The sequence below is a fragment of the Fringilla coelebs genome (genome assembly GCF_963513975.1).
Source record: "Fringilla coelebs genome assembly, chromosome: Z".
NCBI lineage: Eukaryota > Metazoa > Chordata > Aves > Passeriformes > Fringillidae > Fringilla > Fringilla coelebs.
Window position 1 is genome coordinate 53,021,880 of NC_140031.1, and position 19,795 is coordinate 53,041,674.

The 19,795-nt window shown below is 39.2% G+C and overlaps 1 protein-coding gene across 1 annotated transcript in view; it reads left to right on the forward strand.

The window, feature by feature from the left end:
- Positions 1 to 786: 786 nt before the first annotated feature.
- PRR16 (proline rich 16) overlaps positions 787 to 19,795 on the forward strand; it is a gene marked incomplete at its 5' end in the record, with an annotated part of 139,779 nt that continues 120,770 nt past the window's right edge. The window contains one exon of the mRNA XM_084224988.1: positions 787 to 948. Within this exon, the coding sequence (XP_084081114.1) occupies positions 787 to 948 (162 nt within the window). The remainder of the gene's footprint in view (positions 949 to 19,795) is intronic.

Consider the following 19,795-nt stretch of genomic DNA (forward strand, 5'->3'; position numbering starts at 1 on the left):
CACAACACTGTCCTTCCATAGCTCAATCCTTAATCCAAACCGAGCCATGTACACTCCAGACGCGCCAAATCGGTCGCTTAACAGTACATGGGTGTGAGCGTCACCCCTCCAATAATGACTTTTATCGGCAGAAACAGGCACTGTTGTTGTCTTCTTCATTGAGCCAGCTACGAAAAGTGTTTCCTTTTTGGGGGCTGTTTTGGCGGGTTTTGACCTTTTCCCCGTCAGACCTGGTGCGACCCGTCCCGCTCCCGCGGACAACGGCGGGGGGCTCCGGCGAGAGACAGCGCCGCGTACCCTCTGGGAGATACAGCACAGAGCTCTCTTCCCCCACCGGCCTTCGGCCGCCGAGGAGGGGGGAGAGCATCTCTTCCGAGAAAGCCGCCCGGCCTCCACCGCCCCCCAGCAGCGCGGGCGGTGGGTGCTCCTCCCCCGGCCGCCGCTGCCGCCCGGAGCCGGGGCCGGGCCGAGCCGGGCCGGGCCGGGCCGGGGCGGGCCGGGCGCGGGCGGTGGCGCGGGCGGGGCGAGGCGCAGGCGCGGCGCACGGCGGGCTGCAGCCGGGCCCCCGCGCCGCTCCGGGAGCCGATGGCAGCTGCACAGCGCGGCCGCCCGGCGGAGCGCGGCGCGGCTCGGCGCCCCCGGCGCGGGATGCGCGGGCGGGCAGGAGGCGGTGGCGGCAGCGGCTGCGGCAGCTCCGGGAGCTGGAGGGACGGGGCCGGGCGGCCGGCGGCCGCCGCGCTCGCCTGACCTGCGTGCCCCGCTGGCCGCGCCGGGCTGCCCCGAAGGATGTCCGCCCAGTCCAAGGGGACCGCATCCTCCTCCTCCTCGCCGTCCGAGGGGCCGCCGGCAGCCTCCAAAGCCAAGGTGAAGGAGCAGATCAAGATCATCGTGGAGGATTTGGAATTAGTCCTGGGGGACCTGAAAGATGTCGCCAAGGAACTTAAGGAGGTGAGAACGAAGGGCTGCGCGGTCGGACCCCCCGTCTGCCCCGTGTGGGGCAAGCGCCCCACCGCCCGCAGGCTGGGGTCCGGCTTCTCCCGGAGCTCTGCTGCCGCCCCCAGGCTCCTTTTACCGCTTCTTCACCGCGGGTCGAGCAACTGGTGTCCAGGCTGGGCACGGGGCAGCTCCCGGTCGTGCCCCGGGGCGGGCTGGGCATCGCTGCGCTGCCCGGCGTCCCTGAGTGAGCTGGAGCCTCACGTCCCGGGTGCCGTGCGCCCCGAGACCGCCCGTGCTCCCCACGACTGTGAGGCGGCCTTACTCGGGGACTTCCCACCTCAGGGCACCCCTCAGAGTTTTTATTTTTCCCGGGGGGAGCCTCTCCTGAGAGGTCTCTGCTGGTCGAGGGTGTTCTGGGGAGCTGCGGGACGCGCAGCACTGCCCGATTCACCCGATTCCGGGCTGAGCCGCGCCGGCGTCCCTGCGCTGGGAGAGGAGTCAGAACGACCCCGCTGCCGCTCCAGCGACTTCAAGTTTCGGGCTGCGCGGTGCAGCGCCGTGCTCGCCCTGAGCAGCAGCAGCAGCAGCAGCAGCAGCAGCAGCAGCAGCAGCAGCCCCGCTCGCACCTGCCCGGCGCTGAGGGCTAGCGGCCCCGGAGCCCGCGCACCCGCCGCTCTTGGCGCGGCTGCACCGGCGCGGCGAAGGCTGCTTCAGCCTCTGCAGCCTGCTTCACCGGGAGCTGAGCGCCCTGCTTATCGGCCCTATCTGGCAAGATTGCCTTCGCAATCTCTCTTTTGCTGGTGGCGGGTGTCGTCTCCTCTAGGTTAATCTGCAGGCAGAGTGCGATTACCGCGGGCATGTTCATGAGCAGGGAAATGCAGTAGCTGTAGGAAAAGAATTTGGCTGTCCTTTTGGAGATTTGCTCTTTATCTTGATTTTGCTACACAACTGATCGACAGATGGTTGGATTTTGCACCGAAGTTCAAGTCCAGAATCTCTGTGTATTGCTTTATAATCCTATATTTGACATTTATAATAGGCTTTGGTTTTTTGCCATCATATATTAGTTTTCTATTTTAACAACATTGTCAACAAGTTTCTTTCAACAGTCTTTTGCCATCTGAGGCAGTCTGAAATTCACCCAGTGCTTTGTATAATGTTGAAAGATATAAACACACGGCTCACTAATCACAGCTGTTAGGCTCTTTTTTCACCCACAATTCCAGGTTCCTTCTTCTATTTTTTTAATATATCTATATTTTCTCTTTTTCTTAATGTCCTGCTGTCCATGCTTTGTAATTTTTTGAGGTATTTTAAAATGGAAATAAACAATATTTATAGAGCAGATCTTTAAACGTTTCTAGGACCGATAGCGTAAACTGGCTTCTGTTGCTGCAGAAGCCCATTTTCAGGACCTGGAAAGGATGTAGTGTGTTCTGTCCCATGAATGTAAATCGTTCCCTGCACGTAATCAGTCCTAGCTTTCTTCTAGTGAGCAAACAGGATTGCTGTAAGTGGAGATCGTACATCATCATTTACTGTTCCATGTTTTATCTAAGCAAACTTGTCCGTTCTGGTTGACTGCATCTGTAAAAGAGAACTGGATTTACCTCTGCTTGATAGGGAAACCTGTAGAGAAATGGAGCTGTACTCTGTTAAGTACTGTGTACCTGTTGAAGGATGCAAGGATTGCCAACAGCATCTGTTTCGAGAAAATAAAGGTATTTTTATAAAAAAGATGGTTAAATCTTGTTTCTGACTACACATGAGGTTTTTAGTAATCCTTAGTATGCCTTACAAAGATGTTAGCTCTGATACTCCAACAAATATGAGTTGCATACATACACATCTGCTTCATTGCAATATTATCATTATATGTTAAATACATTTTGTGTGACATTTGTTATGGAAAGTGTGTGAAAGTTTACCATCTGAGTACCTTTAGTTTGTTTGCCTTTAAAGGATGGGCTAAATCTTCACAAAAACTCTTAACATAACTGTAATGTATACTTTTTACATAAAAGTGAGTTAATTGGTGCTATTGTAAGCTGATAACTATTCTCTTTCACATGTTGTTTGTAGGTGTTAGGAAGGAATGACAGGCTCTTTGTTAAAGCTTACAGGAAGTTAGTGTATAGTCAGTTTTGGTGTATTACACATAGAAATATGACTGTGCTACATTTAGGTTCCCTACTATAGGACCAGTCAAAATGATGAAATAGAGGATGTAAGTTCACACTTTCCACTTTCACTGCAAATTCAGTATTTCTGGAAATGTTGTTGCTGCCTTTTTTTTTTCCCCCAGGGTGTTTGCTGCAGCCCAGCTGTTGAGCTGCAACCTTTTCTGTTACTTCTTTTTTTTTTTTTTTTAATTAGTGATATTGTATACTGGAAACAGTATTTTTTTTTTTAGTTACTATTTAAAAAGTTTTCAATTCTGCTACAGTGGTAGGACATGTAGATTTTTTAGCCCTTTTTTTTTTTTGTAGTTCCAGTAATATTTATTTAGTTGTGGTATAAAAAATACAATGGTACTGTAATTTTTTTTTGTGATTTATATGATTTTTAAAAGACTTACTTTTCCTTTTATGTCTACATATTTGTTACCCTTAAATATAAATTACGATTATACTTAATAGAGCTCTTAAATTAAATTGTGATATACTTCATGACTACTTTTCAGTCTTCTTTTTTATGACTAATAGTCAAAGTTCTGTCAAAATGAAACACCATTTTGTTGCTTCAAAAGGAACTGCTCTGTAGCAGAAAGTAGCATGGCTGTACAGCACTTGTATGTTTTATTACATTTAGCTTTACACTTTACTTACATTAATATATTTGCATCTGACCTTTGTTCTAAACCTTTTTCTGATTGGTTCTTTAACATTTTTTTATGTTTGTAAAAAGAAGAGATTGAGGGGCGAGTAGAGGATGGCATGTCAAACCCAGGTGGGCAAACCATGAAGTTTATAAATATTCTCTAGAAGCATGTGACTAAATCATGCAGATTAAAACAAATACATTTTGAGAGTTACTGTGTCTCAGAAGTGAAGCCTTCCTTTCTTCCCTTTTTCTCTCCCCCTTATTTATTGTTCTGGTCTGATTAGGCTAAGGTAACCACAGAAGATTAAGGATGGAGCAGGGAGGTGACTGGGAGACATGGAAGGATAGAGCAATTCTGAGTCTAGAGTCTGAGCTGGTGTATGGCTAGCATTCTCTAGAGTGCTGTTAATTTAGGAGAGGCTTGGATGGACCCTTTTGTCTCCTTGTGTGGGTGTGTAGCAACAACGGGATGTGGTTTTGCATTGAAAAATAGATTTGAAATGGTTTAAGTTGCTGTTATTTGATGAATATTCCAAAGAAAAATCAAAGGGGTGCCAGAGGATTGAATAACGCTTTCTATTCCTTTAGTTCAGACAATTTAAAAATTAAGGTGGAGCCTTAAACTTTGGTTCTCCTCCAGAGGATTGAATAAAAGACCTTTTTCACTGGAGTTTGTATAGAAAGGTGGTTATTATTAAGTCGTTTTTTGGAACTGATGCTTATCTGTCTTGTACCTAAGTAATGTACTATTGGAAATCAAAAGATGTGTGCTAATTAAACTATTGTAAAATGCATGATGCAGCCCTCTGATTGGGCTGAATCAGAAGGGATTGTAGGGGATGTACGTGTACACCTGTGGACAGCAGGGCACAGAGATTTAAATAACCTTATAATGATCATATAATTTTTAAACCTTCCTTGCATTCACATTTTATGGTAATGTTACACATTTCTGTAGTCTTGTGCTTGTTTTCATGAAGGAAATACTTAACTAAATAATTTGATAAATACTTTTTGTAATAATAAAAATTCATCTTGCAGAACAAATTCCTGGAAGTTATGTGTGAGACATTTGCATAGCTTTTAATTGGCTAAATATGCTCCAACCTTTTATCGAAAGGAAGCAGCTGTGTAGCTATTGCCAGTGTTTGGAATACTACAAAATGGAGGTGCAGGAGAAACACAAGCCCTCACAGCATTGCAAGTAAATCAGTGAATTTCCAGTCTTTTGAATCTACCTCCTCTGCTTTAAATCCTGTGAAAATGTCTTGCTGACAGAATGAGTACATAATCTTCTGTCATCTAACTGATGTGTTTATTTTCTGTAAAGATATGATCTGTATAATCTGGGCATTACTTAATAAATAAGTGTTTTCTAAGTGATTATGAGACTAGCAGATATCAACCCCCTCCCCCAAAACACCATGACAAAGTTCGTTATAGGATAAATGACCTGATTCCATAAGCAGGCCACTCATCACTCTCTTAAGTGAAGGGTAGTCATGTGTTCTGTGGTTTTAATTTCTGGATGAGGACTGCGGAAGTGTATTACAATTTCAACCACCAGTTTTTTCCATTTAATTTCTGGTTTTGTGTTCTGGTAACTATCCAGATGGCAGAAGGTACTTCAAGTTCTTGCCCGTTAGACCAGAAACTAGGAGGTGTCAGGTCCACCAGCAGGACTGGAGCAGCAATACTCAATCACGTATGAGCATCTCTGATGTGCAGGCAGTCAGTGCAAGCCCCAATATAAAAGTGGTTTGGGTTCACACTGCTGCATGAAGATGAGGCAGGGAGTTATTACAGCACAGGTACAGGAAATACTATATAGAAACCTAAGGCTAGGGAGAAAAACAGCAAAACATTTTAATCCATTCCTTCTTCTGCTGATTCTTGCCTCTTTGGACTCTGTTCAGGTGTCAAGAACCTGCCATTCTTTTTTGCTAGGTACTGGCAGTTGGAGCTTTTTGTGCATATGCGTTCCTACCATTAGAAATCCAATTAAATGCAGATGCCCTACTTACACCTGGATAAGGGATGCAGGCCCTCTTAACAGTGTTCCTTCTGGAGTCTTTTCATCCATGCATACACTGGCTACGTATCCAGATCCAGGTAGGTGTGTGAGGGACTGAAGCTTTTTTGTAATTTTTTTTGCTCTGGCTGTGGTTGGGATCCAGTTCATGTACCAGGATCAAGGTGTTGCATGAGTAAAGGCAGCTGCCATTCCAAAACTTGCTAATCCCTCCAATAACAGAATTTTGTTTTTCTGCTTTATTATTGCACTTATTCCTTTGTGCCTGATACAATCATGTACTGTACCTGTATGTTTGACTGCAGAGTATGATTCATTATGAAAGAGAAGCACTGCGCAGCAACTTTATTGTGATCTGCACAGGGGTCCAGAGGGGGCCATAAATAGTCATTGCAGATAACTGTATTGTATTTTTTCTTTCCATTTATTTCTTGAGGTCTGTGAAGCATTTATACAGTTATAGACAATAAAACCTGCAATGAACTAAGATAAAACTCTTACCCTAGTAGTGTCAATTAAACTAATGGAGTTCAGAGGTAACTGTGAACCTTGAAAAACCCCATGTGTTGAGGTGGTCAGAAACATTTATATGCTGGTGCATGACAGGGTGAGGTTCTCCACATCTTGATTTGTAACCATGTCTTCCAAGAGTCAGTAATTGTACTGTGTAACCCCATGAAAATAATACCTATAGAGAGTTGCTTATTAATATCAGAATGCTTGACAGAGGGAAGCACGCTGCTAATTTGTGCTACTTATTTTATGTTTAAACTCATGTTAGCTACTTCATTCCTTATATGTAATACTGAACTGTTGATAGCAATGTGTATTGTACAGTCAGGAGCTAAATAGAGCATATATAAATTCAGTTTTCAAGTAAAAACAGTACCACAGTGAAAATACGTGAGTTTTTGTAAAATTTGAATTCCACACAGTCTGTGCACTGCTGACCATGATACAGGAAACAGAAATAGTGAGGCACAAACTTCAGTCTGTTGCATTTGTATTTTTTCCATTGACTTTGAATGATGGAAATTAGTTTTGGGTTGCTTAATTTTTATTTAAACTTCAAAATTTAGAGAATTTAGTTGCTGCTACACATGTGTATGAGTGCATTATGCCACATCAATGACTTGGTTGAACAGCATCATTGCAGCTTTGAAGGTGTTTGACGTTTTCTTCTGGCTATGATACAATGTTTCCATTTGCATTACTCACCTTGGACAAAGTTCTGGAATACCCCTCCTACTTCCAGTAAAAAAATTCCAGCCAAATTACTGCATATGTTGTACACATGTGCTGTGTACAACTAATTAGTACCGCTCTTGAGAGAACTGTGAAAGAGGTGCAGATGTTGTCTCTGAGTTTAGAGTGTTTTCCCACAGTGCCTGTTTCACAATACCTTTGTGAATGAGCATTACTAATCTCTTCCAACTTTCATTCCTTTTAGAGTTGCAGAATATTGATGGCTCGTAGTCTTCTCTTAATGTTATACTTGTTATTTGAAAGGCCGGTGAAAAAAACTAGATATTCAGGAACCTCTCAGGGTAGCTCATGTCTATCTTGTGAAGGTTTCTCCCTTTTCTTTTTCCTGCTTCAGCAGAGGTTGCTGCTGTGAGGCAGAGAGAGTAAAGGGGTCTAATTTGCAAATGGACTGCTTTCTTTCCCGCATAGCCTGTGTCTGACAGCTATCCAGATTATCACTAACCTAGTTACCTATATGTAGACAGGGCTTTATTTTTCTTAGTATTAGTTGGGCTTTTTGTTAATTTGTTTGTTGTTTGTTTGTTTGTTTTTAATAGAAGCAGCAAATTGCAGGTAATATACATTGTTTTCTTGATTAGTAAAATGCTACCTCTTATTTAGGTATGAATGTGTGATCAAGAGCTACAGCCTCTACATACTTCCTAATTACAGCTCCTGCCCATCTCTACACAAAATTGTCTGGTCATTCTTGGTACTGTGACCTGCAGTGCTTCAAAATGCCATTTATTACAGTACCCAGGGGAAGGAGAAAAGCAGACCCTGTGAAAAGGTTGAGAAAATCCTCTGGCAGATCTCGCACTACAGCTTCCCTCTGTCAGATTTTGTGTGTTGGATGAGTGGCATACAGGGCTTGGTGGCTGAGCCGCTGCCATTCTGCTTTAGTTTGGAATTGTTGCAGTACAGCTGATGGGAGGCAGTGAGAAGCAATTGCCTCTGAACAGCAGTAGTACCATCAGTTGTTGCTTCTGCAAAAAAAAAACCTGTAGTGTGTTCCTGCATCTTTAAAGGTTAACAAACCCGTCCGTTGTTTCATGCAGGATATGCCACATTGCATTATGAAGACTGAGAGCACTAATGTTGAATCATTTCCAGATTTCATTGAAGATTATTTCTCAGTAATGTGAAAAATCCTGTAATTTTAAAACACTTTTAATTTTTTCTCCTTACTTTTCTAGATAAATCCAGAGTTATTTCAGTCTTGGACCCATGGTGGTATTATGTTCTTCTATTTGTTTTGGTCTGTGACTTCAGTTCTTTGACTGAAGAGCTTCCAGGTAGAATCAGAGTAAGACATCCTTACTTGCAGTGCAATCATTTGCCTTGTAGGCAGGAGAAGAAGATAAGACTTAATACCTCGGAAAATAGTGTGAGAAGTTTATTATGTATTTATTAAGTTTATTAGGTGAGATGAGCTGCAGCAGGTTCCTAGACTTCAATGGGATATGAAAAACTTGATTTGAGCTTTTCATTCAGCTGCAAAACATGAGATAAGTGTACTGAAATTTTGGCATCTAGCAACATTTCATGCTTTAGTGGAAATGTCACTGTATTAAAGCAGGCAGCCTATGTGGCCTAAAAGATGTAGAATCTATAAATTTAACAAAGTGAAAGTATTTAGACTTGCTTGTTCATTATAATTTTTTGATTCATATCTATGTAACAGTGTCCTTTCTGTATGAAATTATATGTGAAAATATGAAGCATCAAGGTCAGTATGTTTTTTCTTTACTGCAATGTAATAAAACAAAGTGCAATTCTTTCTCTGTAGGCTTTTTCATTGAGATTTTCAGCTAAATAAGTGACTGAAAGTTCAGTAGTTATTGGACGAAGAGTTGAACAAATATTTTATTTCTTAATACAGAAGTACAGACTGGTTGAGATTCAAAAGGGCACATAGAAATTGTCCAAATTGTTCATTCAAGAGTCAACTAGAGCAGGTTGCTTAGGGTATTGTTTTTGAATATTTTCAAAGATGGTGACTCCACAACCTTTTTGGACTGCCTGTTTCAGTGTTGAATCACGCTTTTTTTGGTCTTGTGTTTAGGTTGAATTTCCTGTATTTCTAAGTGTGCCTCTTGTTGTCTCCTTTACTCCTAATCAGGTATGTAACATATGCTCCAGCCCCTTCCAACCCCTTTTCTGGACTAGCTCAAGTGTGTTCAGATCTGTCTTGTGCTTGGGAGCCCAGACCTGCACACAGTATTTCAGATTTAGATAAAAAAAAAATCAGATATATATATATGTTTAGTAAAAATGCTGGGCCACAAACGCTTGCTTCAATAAACATTTCTTTAGCTGAAATTTAAAAAATTTTAGCAGGAGAATACGTAGTGTACTTTTTCATCAAAGTTGCAGTTATAAGTAGTTGCATACTTCTCACTGTCTGTGATCTGAAGACAGATTTTATTAAATTTCAGACAGAATAATAAGCAACAGATTTGCAGTATAGCTCCTTATATGAATATAACAGGTGCATACACCACAGGCTCAGAGCTGGTGTTTGAGAGTGCAGCCACTGGAGTCTGTGTCATGTTAGGCAGTGATGATTGGAAGGAAGGGCTGCAGCCCCTTCTGCTTTTATAGGAATGCTACTGCTCTCATAACACCTCTTACAGTAAACTGTAATGTATGCTTTTCCTCACCTTCAAATGAAATTGTCCAGGAAAACCCAATGTAATGCAAAGTTAGCTTTCAGATTATTCAGATTATTTTGCTTGTCTGCTTAATTTTCACTTTCATTTTCGCTCTACTAATCTCATAGTAATCCTTCCATTCCTCTGACGCTCTTTGTTTTCTTTTCCTAGCCATTTTCCTCTTTCTCCCTCATAACAGGTTCAGATGTTATGTGTAACTTTATTTACCTCACTGGTAGGAGCTGTCAGACGTCATCTGTGTTCTTAAACGTTAGAGTGCTTGTGTCTCCACTCTTGAAAGCTGACGGACAAAAGTCAATATCAGAGTTTCAAGATAGTCCTAAAATTTTCAGGTGACTCTGACATTTATCTTAGAATCTCAGTTGTTCTCCTCTTGCATTTTCTGCATGCTACTAGGAGATTCTTATGTGTAGCCTCATTATTAGTAATTGTTTTTAGTTGTTTCTAATCTAATGTAGATAGAAAGTGAAAGCTGTTGTTTGGATTTAAGTTAGCTGTTATTACAGCAGCAAAAGCCATCCGTGATAGATTAGGCTAACATTGTTTTCTAAAGTTTGCTTGATCTTTTCTCAAAATACTACATAAGTGTTCTCTTAAATAAATGATTTTCAGTTACCAACTAAACTGTACTTTATTCTCTGCATGTTTTTGCTGATGATTGCAGAGACGCTTTGAATGAGGTAAGTTCATCATAGCAGATGGTCTCTGCTAGTGCTAAGAAGTTTTATCTGTGGTGTCTAGGGTGGTACAGTCTACACTTTTTTGGCTTTCAGTGCTTATAGGTAATTTTACGTCATGTTTTAAGGTTCAGTAAAACTATGGCATTTGGATAAAGAAATAACCTGTGTATGAACACAATGTTTAGATAACTTATTAAGACTAGAAAATTATACAACTGTATCTACCTCTACTGGAGTAATAACTTTCTGTTCCTTGAAATCAAAGTACAGGTGGTGGGGTGAACCTGAAAGACTCAGAGAAAACTGGTTTTTGACCAGTCTGGGATGTTCCTGCTCAAGCAAAAGAAGGAGGAGATTATGATTGTTATTTTTTCTTGTTCCCTGTTGACAATTGATTTGCATGTGCTGTTTTTCACTTGGTGATTATTTGATTCTGTCTACTAAAGAAAAAAAACTGTAAAAAAAGAATGCTTGAATTGTAACTACTTAAATCATATACAAACATTTATTTTGTTTAGGTGCCTTAAATCTTAGCAAGCAGAATGTTTTCTGACGTGATACCACTGATTTTGATAGAGTTGTGCCATCTTGTACTAGCTTGGCTGTTGTCCTTAAGCAGTGCCAGTCATTCCAGACATTTGATGTATATGTTTGTGTGTAAAGTTGGTGTCTTGGATTCACATACCTAATTTTAGGAGAAGTCAGAGCCCCAGTATTTGTATAGACAGTAATGTGTATTAATTGCAATGATAAAATTCCCATTCTTTTATTTAGGCCTGAAATTCATGTCATGCAAAAGAATTGTAGTCTAAGATTGATTAAAGCTATACATACATAGAAATTTTACATTTAATATCATTATGAAAATGCTGTTTTAAAAAATATGAAAATATTTTCTACATTTTAAAAGTTCTTAAAGGTAGTTTTGAAACTTTCTGTTTAATAATGAATTTTTTCTGAGTGTTTATGGCAAGATTGCAAGTACGAGAGGTATGATCCTCATAGAAGAAAACAGACTGTATTTCAGTGAATGACAGCTGTGTACTATTTCTAGGAGATGAGCACTTGGCAGGCGTCAGGAATATCTACTTCAAGTTTCTAACAAATTAAAAAAAAAATATCCCCTCTATCAAAGTCATAGTTTATTCAGTGTACATCATCTTAGGAACAGAAACAACTTTATGATAATTTCAACAGAATATTTAATTTACCTAGTTATTTTTTCCATAATCTGGTAATCTTCTAAAAGTTTATATCTGGCTTAGACTAAAGATTGATTCTGAATTTTTATGTTCAACAGATATTAGTAAATCAGGGCCACAAAACAGGGTACTAAGATAAAAATTTAATAAATAATCCCTTCTGGATTTATTCTTTCTTTGGGAAAATGTAAATAAGCTTGATGTGATGCTTTGTATTATGGAGTCAAATGTAGTTAATAATAATCTGTTATGAAGAAAGAAAAATCTCATAGGTCTTGTGAATAATTGCTAAATGTGAAATTGGCTTTTGTTTAGGTTTCACAGCTTCTGACAGTGACATCTCATGTTTTAGGAGTGATGGCCCTGGTGTTGTGTGACAGCTTTTCAAATGGCCTTTGGTTTTTTATCACAATTTTTTGGAAGAGTGGCAAGGCCCAGAGGGAATTGGGAACATTGTTGATCCTTAATTTTCTAAAAATCAAGTTTTCATTTAATAACAGCTTTTTTTGTACAGGCAGAGTACTTCTGCCATGTTCATCTATTATTTCTCAGTTTAATTTACTAATCATGAATGAGGCATCATTTTTGTCGCTCTGAATTACAGATATGATATGTCTTCCTTAAATGAATGATTTCTTGTACATAGTGAAACAAAGTTATCTGTTACATAAATGCTGATACATTGCAATTAAATCTTGATCAAGTGGATTTTATAATATTAAATGTCTATTTTGAACAGATTAAATTGTTTCATTGCTTTTTGTACAGTAACTGTAGACATGCAACACTTCTATAGAATTCTTCCTCGAAGAATGTAGTATTAGACTGGTAGCCTGTGTGGCTAGGAGACAAGACATGAGCATTTTGCTTTTTCCTGGTGTAGTTCTCTAGCAGGTATATATGTCTTTAAGGTTTTCTTCCAATGGAGGAGGTATTTTATGAGACTTCACAGGCTTCTTACTGCAGATTGCCATTTAATGCAGACAGGAAGTTCGGTACTATGTTTTTGTCTCTGGAAACTGTTTAATCTACGCCAATAAATTCCATTGGATAAACAAATAAATAATGACAAATAAATAACAATACCAAGATTGTTGCAGTTTGTTTTTGCTGATGTTGCCACTCAGCTCTGGTAGCTCTTGAATACTTCTTCATTTAGTTGTTTATGTATGTTGGTACCTTAGTAAGGAATTTGTTGGGTTTTTTTAAATTTCTTTGGTAGACTCTTTCCATTTGATGAAAAAGACCTTTTCTAGCTCTGTTTTGCTTGAGGTGTTCTTCACAGGAATGTGTACAATACTGTAGGTAGGATCTAACCAGAACTTTGCCAGAACTATATTTTGCTAGATTCTGAAGTTTCATTTCTCTTTGGTGAGAAATTGCCTTCTGGCAGCCATTTCATGATGAACCGTCTGCAAAGAGCTCTATGAATTTCTTGACTTCCAGTCTGTAGCACAAAGATATTTAGTTTCTCCTCGTGGTTATAATCCACAAGAGGAATTTTATCCCACTTGTAAGTATCTGAGAGATTTACTTCATGCCTTGTGTATTGTCTGTTAGCTCTCCCGCATCAGCAAATTTACTGAGAGCCTTTGCAATTTTGTGACATGGTAATTAATAAAAATAGTGTATGACATCAGCCAAAATCTGGTTAAGGAGTTCCATTGCTCTTTTTCATGACCCAAGTCTACTACTAGTTGAATATCTAGAAAAGAAATTAGCTATAAAGTGGTCAGAAATCCATCTGGACTTCTCTTTTCAGGCAGGGCATACTTAAACTGTAGAACATTTTGCTGCTATACAATATGAAGAAATACGAGTTTTTATCCATTGAAGATGAGAGCAGACAAAACTAAGGAGAGGGCGTTCTCTAAAGCCATAGAAAAGCATGTCTGTTCTTCGGCATCTCCTTCTACCTTGACTTAGTAATGCCTTTGACACTGTCACCCTCAGCATTTTCCTGGAGAAACTGGCTTCTCCAGGAGTGCAGGGGGTATACTAGTTGAAGGGTAAAAAACTGGCTAGATGGCTGGGCCCAGGGAGTGGTGGTGAATGGAATTACTGGAGGCTGGTCACCAGTGGAGTTCCTCAGCACCCAGTGATGGGGCCGGTCCTGTTTAAGGGCTTCTGTCAACATCTGTATTTTAAAATGCAAGACCTCTTTATGTTGAAGGCTTTAAAATAGTTTCTTTATTTTCATCTGAATGTGTTAATCTACTGTTATTATATGCCAGGGTTTCTATGATTACTTTTTTTACTTGAAATGGTCTGTGTTTGTATAATCTTTTATTGAAGTAGGATTTGAGAAGGATTTGTCCGCTTTCACCTCAGAAATACTTGTGTATTACCATTAGCAGTGGCAATGTTGTAATGGACATATTTGGAGTTGGGAAATGCCAATACCTGTGAATAGGTACTTTACTGGACAATGAAGTAGATTCTGTGGACTTCTAATTACCAAGCGTTTTTATGAAACAATGATTACAGTCCTGTAGCGTTATGAAATTACTGTTCCAGCAATATATATTGGAGAAGTTGAGCTTGCAAGGAGATGAGTTGAAAAAGGCAAGGAAAAAGTGAAGGAAACTGATGTTGGTCTTCAGAATCTGAGCAGTGTCTGTATGGTCTGACAAAGGAAATCTGAAATGTCAGAACTACAGCCTCAGAAATATTTCCACTGAAGTTTTTCTTTGCTGTCTATTACCCTTGCTATTCTTATTTTTTTTCCTACTTCCTGTAAAAACTTTCTTTTCCTAATCATGAATTGCCAGTCTTATTTTCGTGAAGGAATATGACCATTTTTATTCCACAATGGTAGTCATCTACTATTATTTATCGGCCTACGTTTCTATTTCTTTTGGTATTCTTTTGTCAATATTTTGGCTTTTGGATATTCAAACGTCACCTCTTACATATTACATCATTAGGAAAGCATGTATTGTGGTTCTAAATTTTCTCTGTTTTTTCATACCATGATTGTTTTCCAAAAGTGTGTTTCAAAATGCCTTTTTCTCTTTTCCCTCTCCTTTCTCTCTCCATCTTAGAGTCAATGCTATTTACAAGATTTAAATTCTGTCCTTATTTTAAGATAAAGTAATGGTTCTAATTTACTAACATTAGGTGTCCTGGCCTGTTTTGTTTTGTGGCAACACCGTAACACTTTTATCAGGACAGTTAATTTTCACGAGGTTCCCTGTCTTCCTGGAGGGTTAGGTTTCATTTGGACTGAGTAACACCCTGTTGGGACTAGAGTTTCCTGTCTAATAATTTTTCCCCATTTCCACTCTCTCCAGTCTTCTGGCCTTTATTTCAGGCTCTGGGAAATGTTATATCAGCACACCCCATTAAAAGTAAGAGTAGTAGTAGTTGAATACAGCAATTTAAGTGGTGTTCTTCTGTGAGGGAGTGACATTAAGAATTTGTCTTTGTATGTTGGCACAAACCTACTCTATCTGTGAAGTAAAATAGTGTCAGAAGGACCAATTTGCTTTAGAACACTGTATGTTCATGTCAAAGGAGCTCTGTCCAGAATGGCTGGGTACATTTACAAATGTGCAAAATGCCATTCTGGAGAGTTTACTTGGTTTTGTTAATTTATTTTTGCTTTGAAGACGAATGTAATGTTGTAGAAAGTGTAACACATCACTAGCTGCCAGATGCTTCCCATTATAAGATACCACCTTCAGTTATTTTGTTAAGGTCGAATAGTTCAGACAGAATTTTTCAATGCTGAGTTCTGTATCATGCTGTTATTATATTTTAAAAAGCCCCCTTTCTTTTAGACTAAGTAGCTGATCTACTTCAGAGCAATAAGCCTGGGAAAACATCATGGTTTTGATCATGCTTGTCATCTTCATGCTTGAAAGCTTCCCCCCACCCCCAGCCCCCTGCTGCTTCCTTTCTGTACTCTAGCAAAGAAGTCTAGCCTTTGCTAGAGTGTAGTTTTTTGATCACAGAAGCCTGTCTGACATGACCAGGGGATGTAAAGTTCCCTCTGAGGTGCTGTAACAAGATTCTTTTTTGTCTTCTCTCCTGAGTAAGCCATGCTACTATGCTAGGCTAAGTCGGTGGAGAGATGCATACCTCCAAGGAAAGGAGAAGGTTGAGGATAAACTGGGCTTAGGGTATTGTGATGCACCTGAATTGCATGTACATTTTGCCTTTGCATAAGGAAAGGTTCTCATAGGAGGGTGGGAAAATGTCTATAAATGACATACCAATATCTCATTTGTAAAGTTGTGACCAGAGGGGTGCATGTTAGATAGCTCTGGGAAGAAGAGAAGTCTGACTGGAAGTTTGAGAGTTTTGAGTGCAATCCATGTACTAAAGTCCCTTTTCTTCAGAGTGCTGAATTAAAAGACTCCCAGTGTCCTGGATTTTGTTGGACCTTGATCTATAAGTGAGTGAAACTCTCTAATAAAAGGGGCCTCAGTCTTTCCGGTCCCTCATATCATGAGTGTCAGTTCTCCTGTTTCATTGTGTACCAGTGGTCTTATGGCGATCTACATGACACAACTATCAGCATAGTATCAAATTATGAAGTCGGTCTTTTCCTCTATTTTGGTTTGCATTTTAAACTAGGAGATGCAACATAAACTTGGGTTATGTATTCCTAAAATGGTTTCTTAATTAGTTTTGATGGAGTTTTCAGTTGCATTCCCATAGGTGTATTATGTAAGACTGCCTTACTCAGTGTATTTTGTGATGGTTTGTGCTTCGTAATTAGCTGTGTGATACTATGCCACTATAATTTTTTGGTGTGATAGCCCTGCATTATATGTAACGTGACATTCAGGGCTTTTCTGAAGGAAGAATTAATTCTCTACTGGCGTTTTCTGTGATAAATGTCACTATGGTGCTGGAAACTCTCATAAATGTTTAATGAGTTTATTTTCATAATACATTTATGAGGTGAGGGGGTTTTATCTCCAGTTCACAGATATAAGGCTGGAGGGTGGCAAATATGAATCAGTAAACACCTTATTTTTTCTCTGTGTTAAGGACTTTATGGATCTCCTTACTTCAGCTGAAATAGGTTTATCATTGACAAATCAGAAAATAAGAAACACACATCTGTAAGGTAGGTACAATTTTGATGTCAGTTATATCCTATGGTACCACCAAACTGTGTGACAGAAGCAGGGGTAGGATTAGTGTATTTTTGAAATTTGTTGAATTGTCTACTGGATCTTCCCCCGCCACCTTTTAGGGATTTTTAAAAGTCTCTTTTGCTTTTGTAACTTCCAAAACAATAATTCAGAGCTCTCTTATGAAAAGATATTGCTTTAGTCTCAGGCCACCTTGACTTTTGGTGTTCAGTCACACTGGTCTTAGTTGAGAGTCCTAAGTCTGGACCACGAGTACATGTGTCAGGAGTTCCAGCTAAAATTCTAGGGGCAATTTTGTTTATCCACATTTATGCCCTAATATTTAAGGTTTAGACTCCAGTAGAAAGGACACTAAAGGCATGCAAAATTTTACTAATTAAGTGGTCCAGGAAAACTGAAACATACATAATGGAAACCAACATCTAAAACCAAATCCCTGACTGAAACGAGGCTGCTGTAAAATGGCAATTTCTGAGATGGCTTATGCAAAACCAATCCACAGCTAGCTGAAATTAGCTAACAGAATTGTGAAGAAGTGTAATAGTTTGTCTATCTGTTAGTTGTTTCCGGCCGAAGCACTGTTGAAATCAGTGTGCATTAGAGGAGACAGTACCACCAAAAAGCCGACTGTATTTTTGGGGGGAGATTTCACCTTTCTATTTAAAAAATCAGGTGTAATGGAAGGTGCCCTGCCTATGGCAGGGAGGGGTGGACTTATATGACATGTAAAGTCCCTTCCAACCCAAACCATTCTGAGATTCTGTGATTGTCTTTTCATTATTCTGTGTTCTCAGAACCTTCTTTAGAGAAGGATCTTGTAGTGCACATGTAATATTCACTGGCATCTCCAAGGCATCAGGTATAAGTAGGTAGCTATTTTAAAAGTATTTCAGAGTCTGAGGAGTCTGATCAGGCTATGATAGTACATTCAATTATGATTGAATAAAGTAACTGCAAATATTACTTTTAAATGATCTGAATTGCATAGTTTTACTAAATCAACATTTAGTCCTGCTGGTATATAATTTTTTCTCTATAGTCTAAATTATATAGATCTCCTTGTTTAAATTTCACTCCTGTTTCATCTTATTTATCAAAGATAATCTAAACTATTTTCATTAAAAATGTATCATGTTCTTGACCAAGTGTGCTCTTGTTTTACCTTGCTAAGTAGATCAATAATCACCTTCAATCATACTATGACACTCAAAGAGAATATTTTATTCCTTCCTTATGGATGATCTTGGTCCCTTTCAGAAGAAAAGTTTAAAAAAAAAAAGTATAATTTGCTCATGCTTCATTCTAGCATGTACTGTGAAAACTGACTGGTTACACTCTTTTATTGTAATTTTAATTAAACAAAGCCATCAAGGAGCTAGGGTAGATGCTTTTTAAAATTTAAATTGAAATCCTTGGACTAAGCATATTGGAAAAAGGAAATACTTTCTATAGGTGAACTATGTAACACACTCTATGTTATTTCCATGGTACATTTGGTTTCTATGCAGCATACTTTTTTTGTAGTAAAAGAACACCAAAAATGAAAATACGAATATTTTCCTCTTTTTATCTCTGGTAGTTCCTTATTTCTTTCACTGGATAATGTCAACATTTTATCTTATTTTGTAAAGGCGATGAAGATTCTGGTGTAATACACCATGAGGAAAGGCGCTGTTGACCTACTGCTCCAAATTGGTTTTCAGTCCTGAATTGTGTTGCAGCGTAAATGAGAAGTCAGTGATATATTATTTTGTTTCACATATGTTGCAAGACTCTTCACAGCCTCAAAATAATTGAAAAGGAGGGGTTTTTTCCCTAAGTTTTTGTTATATTTAGAGGTGACAAATTGCTAGCAGACATATAGCTAAAATTATGCCTAAGTCAGCAGTTGAAACTGAGAAACAGGTTATATTGTTATTGTGTTGACTTTTATATAGCTTTTGTGTTTTTACACTAGAGTTTTTAAGCGAAACAGAGTTTAGCACAGCTTTGATATGCGTGTACTGCTGGCTGTTCTTTGTAAACACAAAGGTACAAGTACACTGTCTTACCTTTTTGATCTCTTTTAAACATTTCTTTCAAACTGGATCCTTTAGTAACCTTTCTGCATAATCACTGTGACACTGTTCAAAGTTTGGCATGTTCAGAGCACATTTTTCAACTTTCTTGCTTGACTGTTGGTGTCCTTCCATTGCATGTGCATCTGTTCAGATGCTAGAAGGACCATCTTTGCAGTTTCATAAGCTGAATAAGAATTAGTTTTAAATTCAGTGGGAAATAGGAATTGTTGTTACAGCAACCATGCAAGACAAGCCCTGGCTCTGGCTCTAAACCTGAGCTTTAGTAAATTCTTCTCTTGAAAATGCTTTGACTATTTAAATGTGGTTTTAAATTTGAAACTAAGCTCTGAAGTTAATAATTTTTCCTTGGTTGACCTAGTTTTGTGTTTTATTACAAGTATAGTGCACCTGGAAGTACCTCCTGAAAAAGGATTTTGTAAATTAAATGCTGTGTAACATTATAGCCTAAATGCAGCTCTGCATCTGTGCACTTGGTTTCACTGTATTTCATGACCTCACCAGGGTGTTGTAAAAATAACTGTGGTGAAGATTGTTAAATGCCTATATATTATAGTAATAGGAGCCATGTAAGTACCTAAGATAGATAGATAGACAGATAGCATTAGTACATTAGAGGTTTCCTTGAGAACACGAACCAGATTAAGTGCCAGTGTTCTCCTATGTAGCAATGTTAATTGCCAATTTTTGGCAGTTGCACAGGCACTAATTACTTTTTAATAGAACCAATGGAAGAAAATTTTCCACTAAGCTTTTATGGATAATTATTGCAATTTTTTTTCCTTCCAGGAGCTTGAAACTTTGCTCTTACAGCATCCATCAGATCTGTCTTGCAGATAAATGGTAGCATTACAGCACACGCAAGATTGTCTTCTATAGCTTTATACCATTTTTGTCTGCCTTTTAAATTGTACCATTTAGAACCTTCTCCTCCCTATCAGAATGGTTTAAAACTCTTCAAACAGAAAGTTTGCACAAATTACACATAAAGACATTGCTTTGTCTTGTTCAAATGC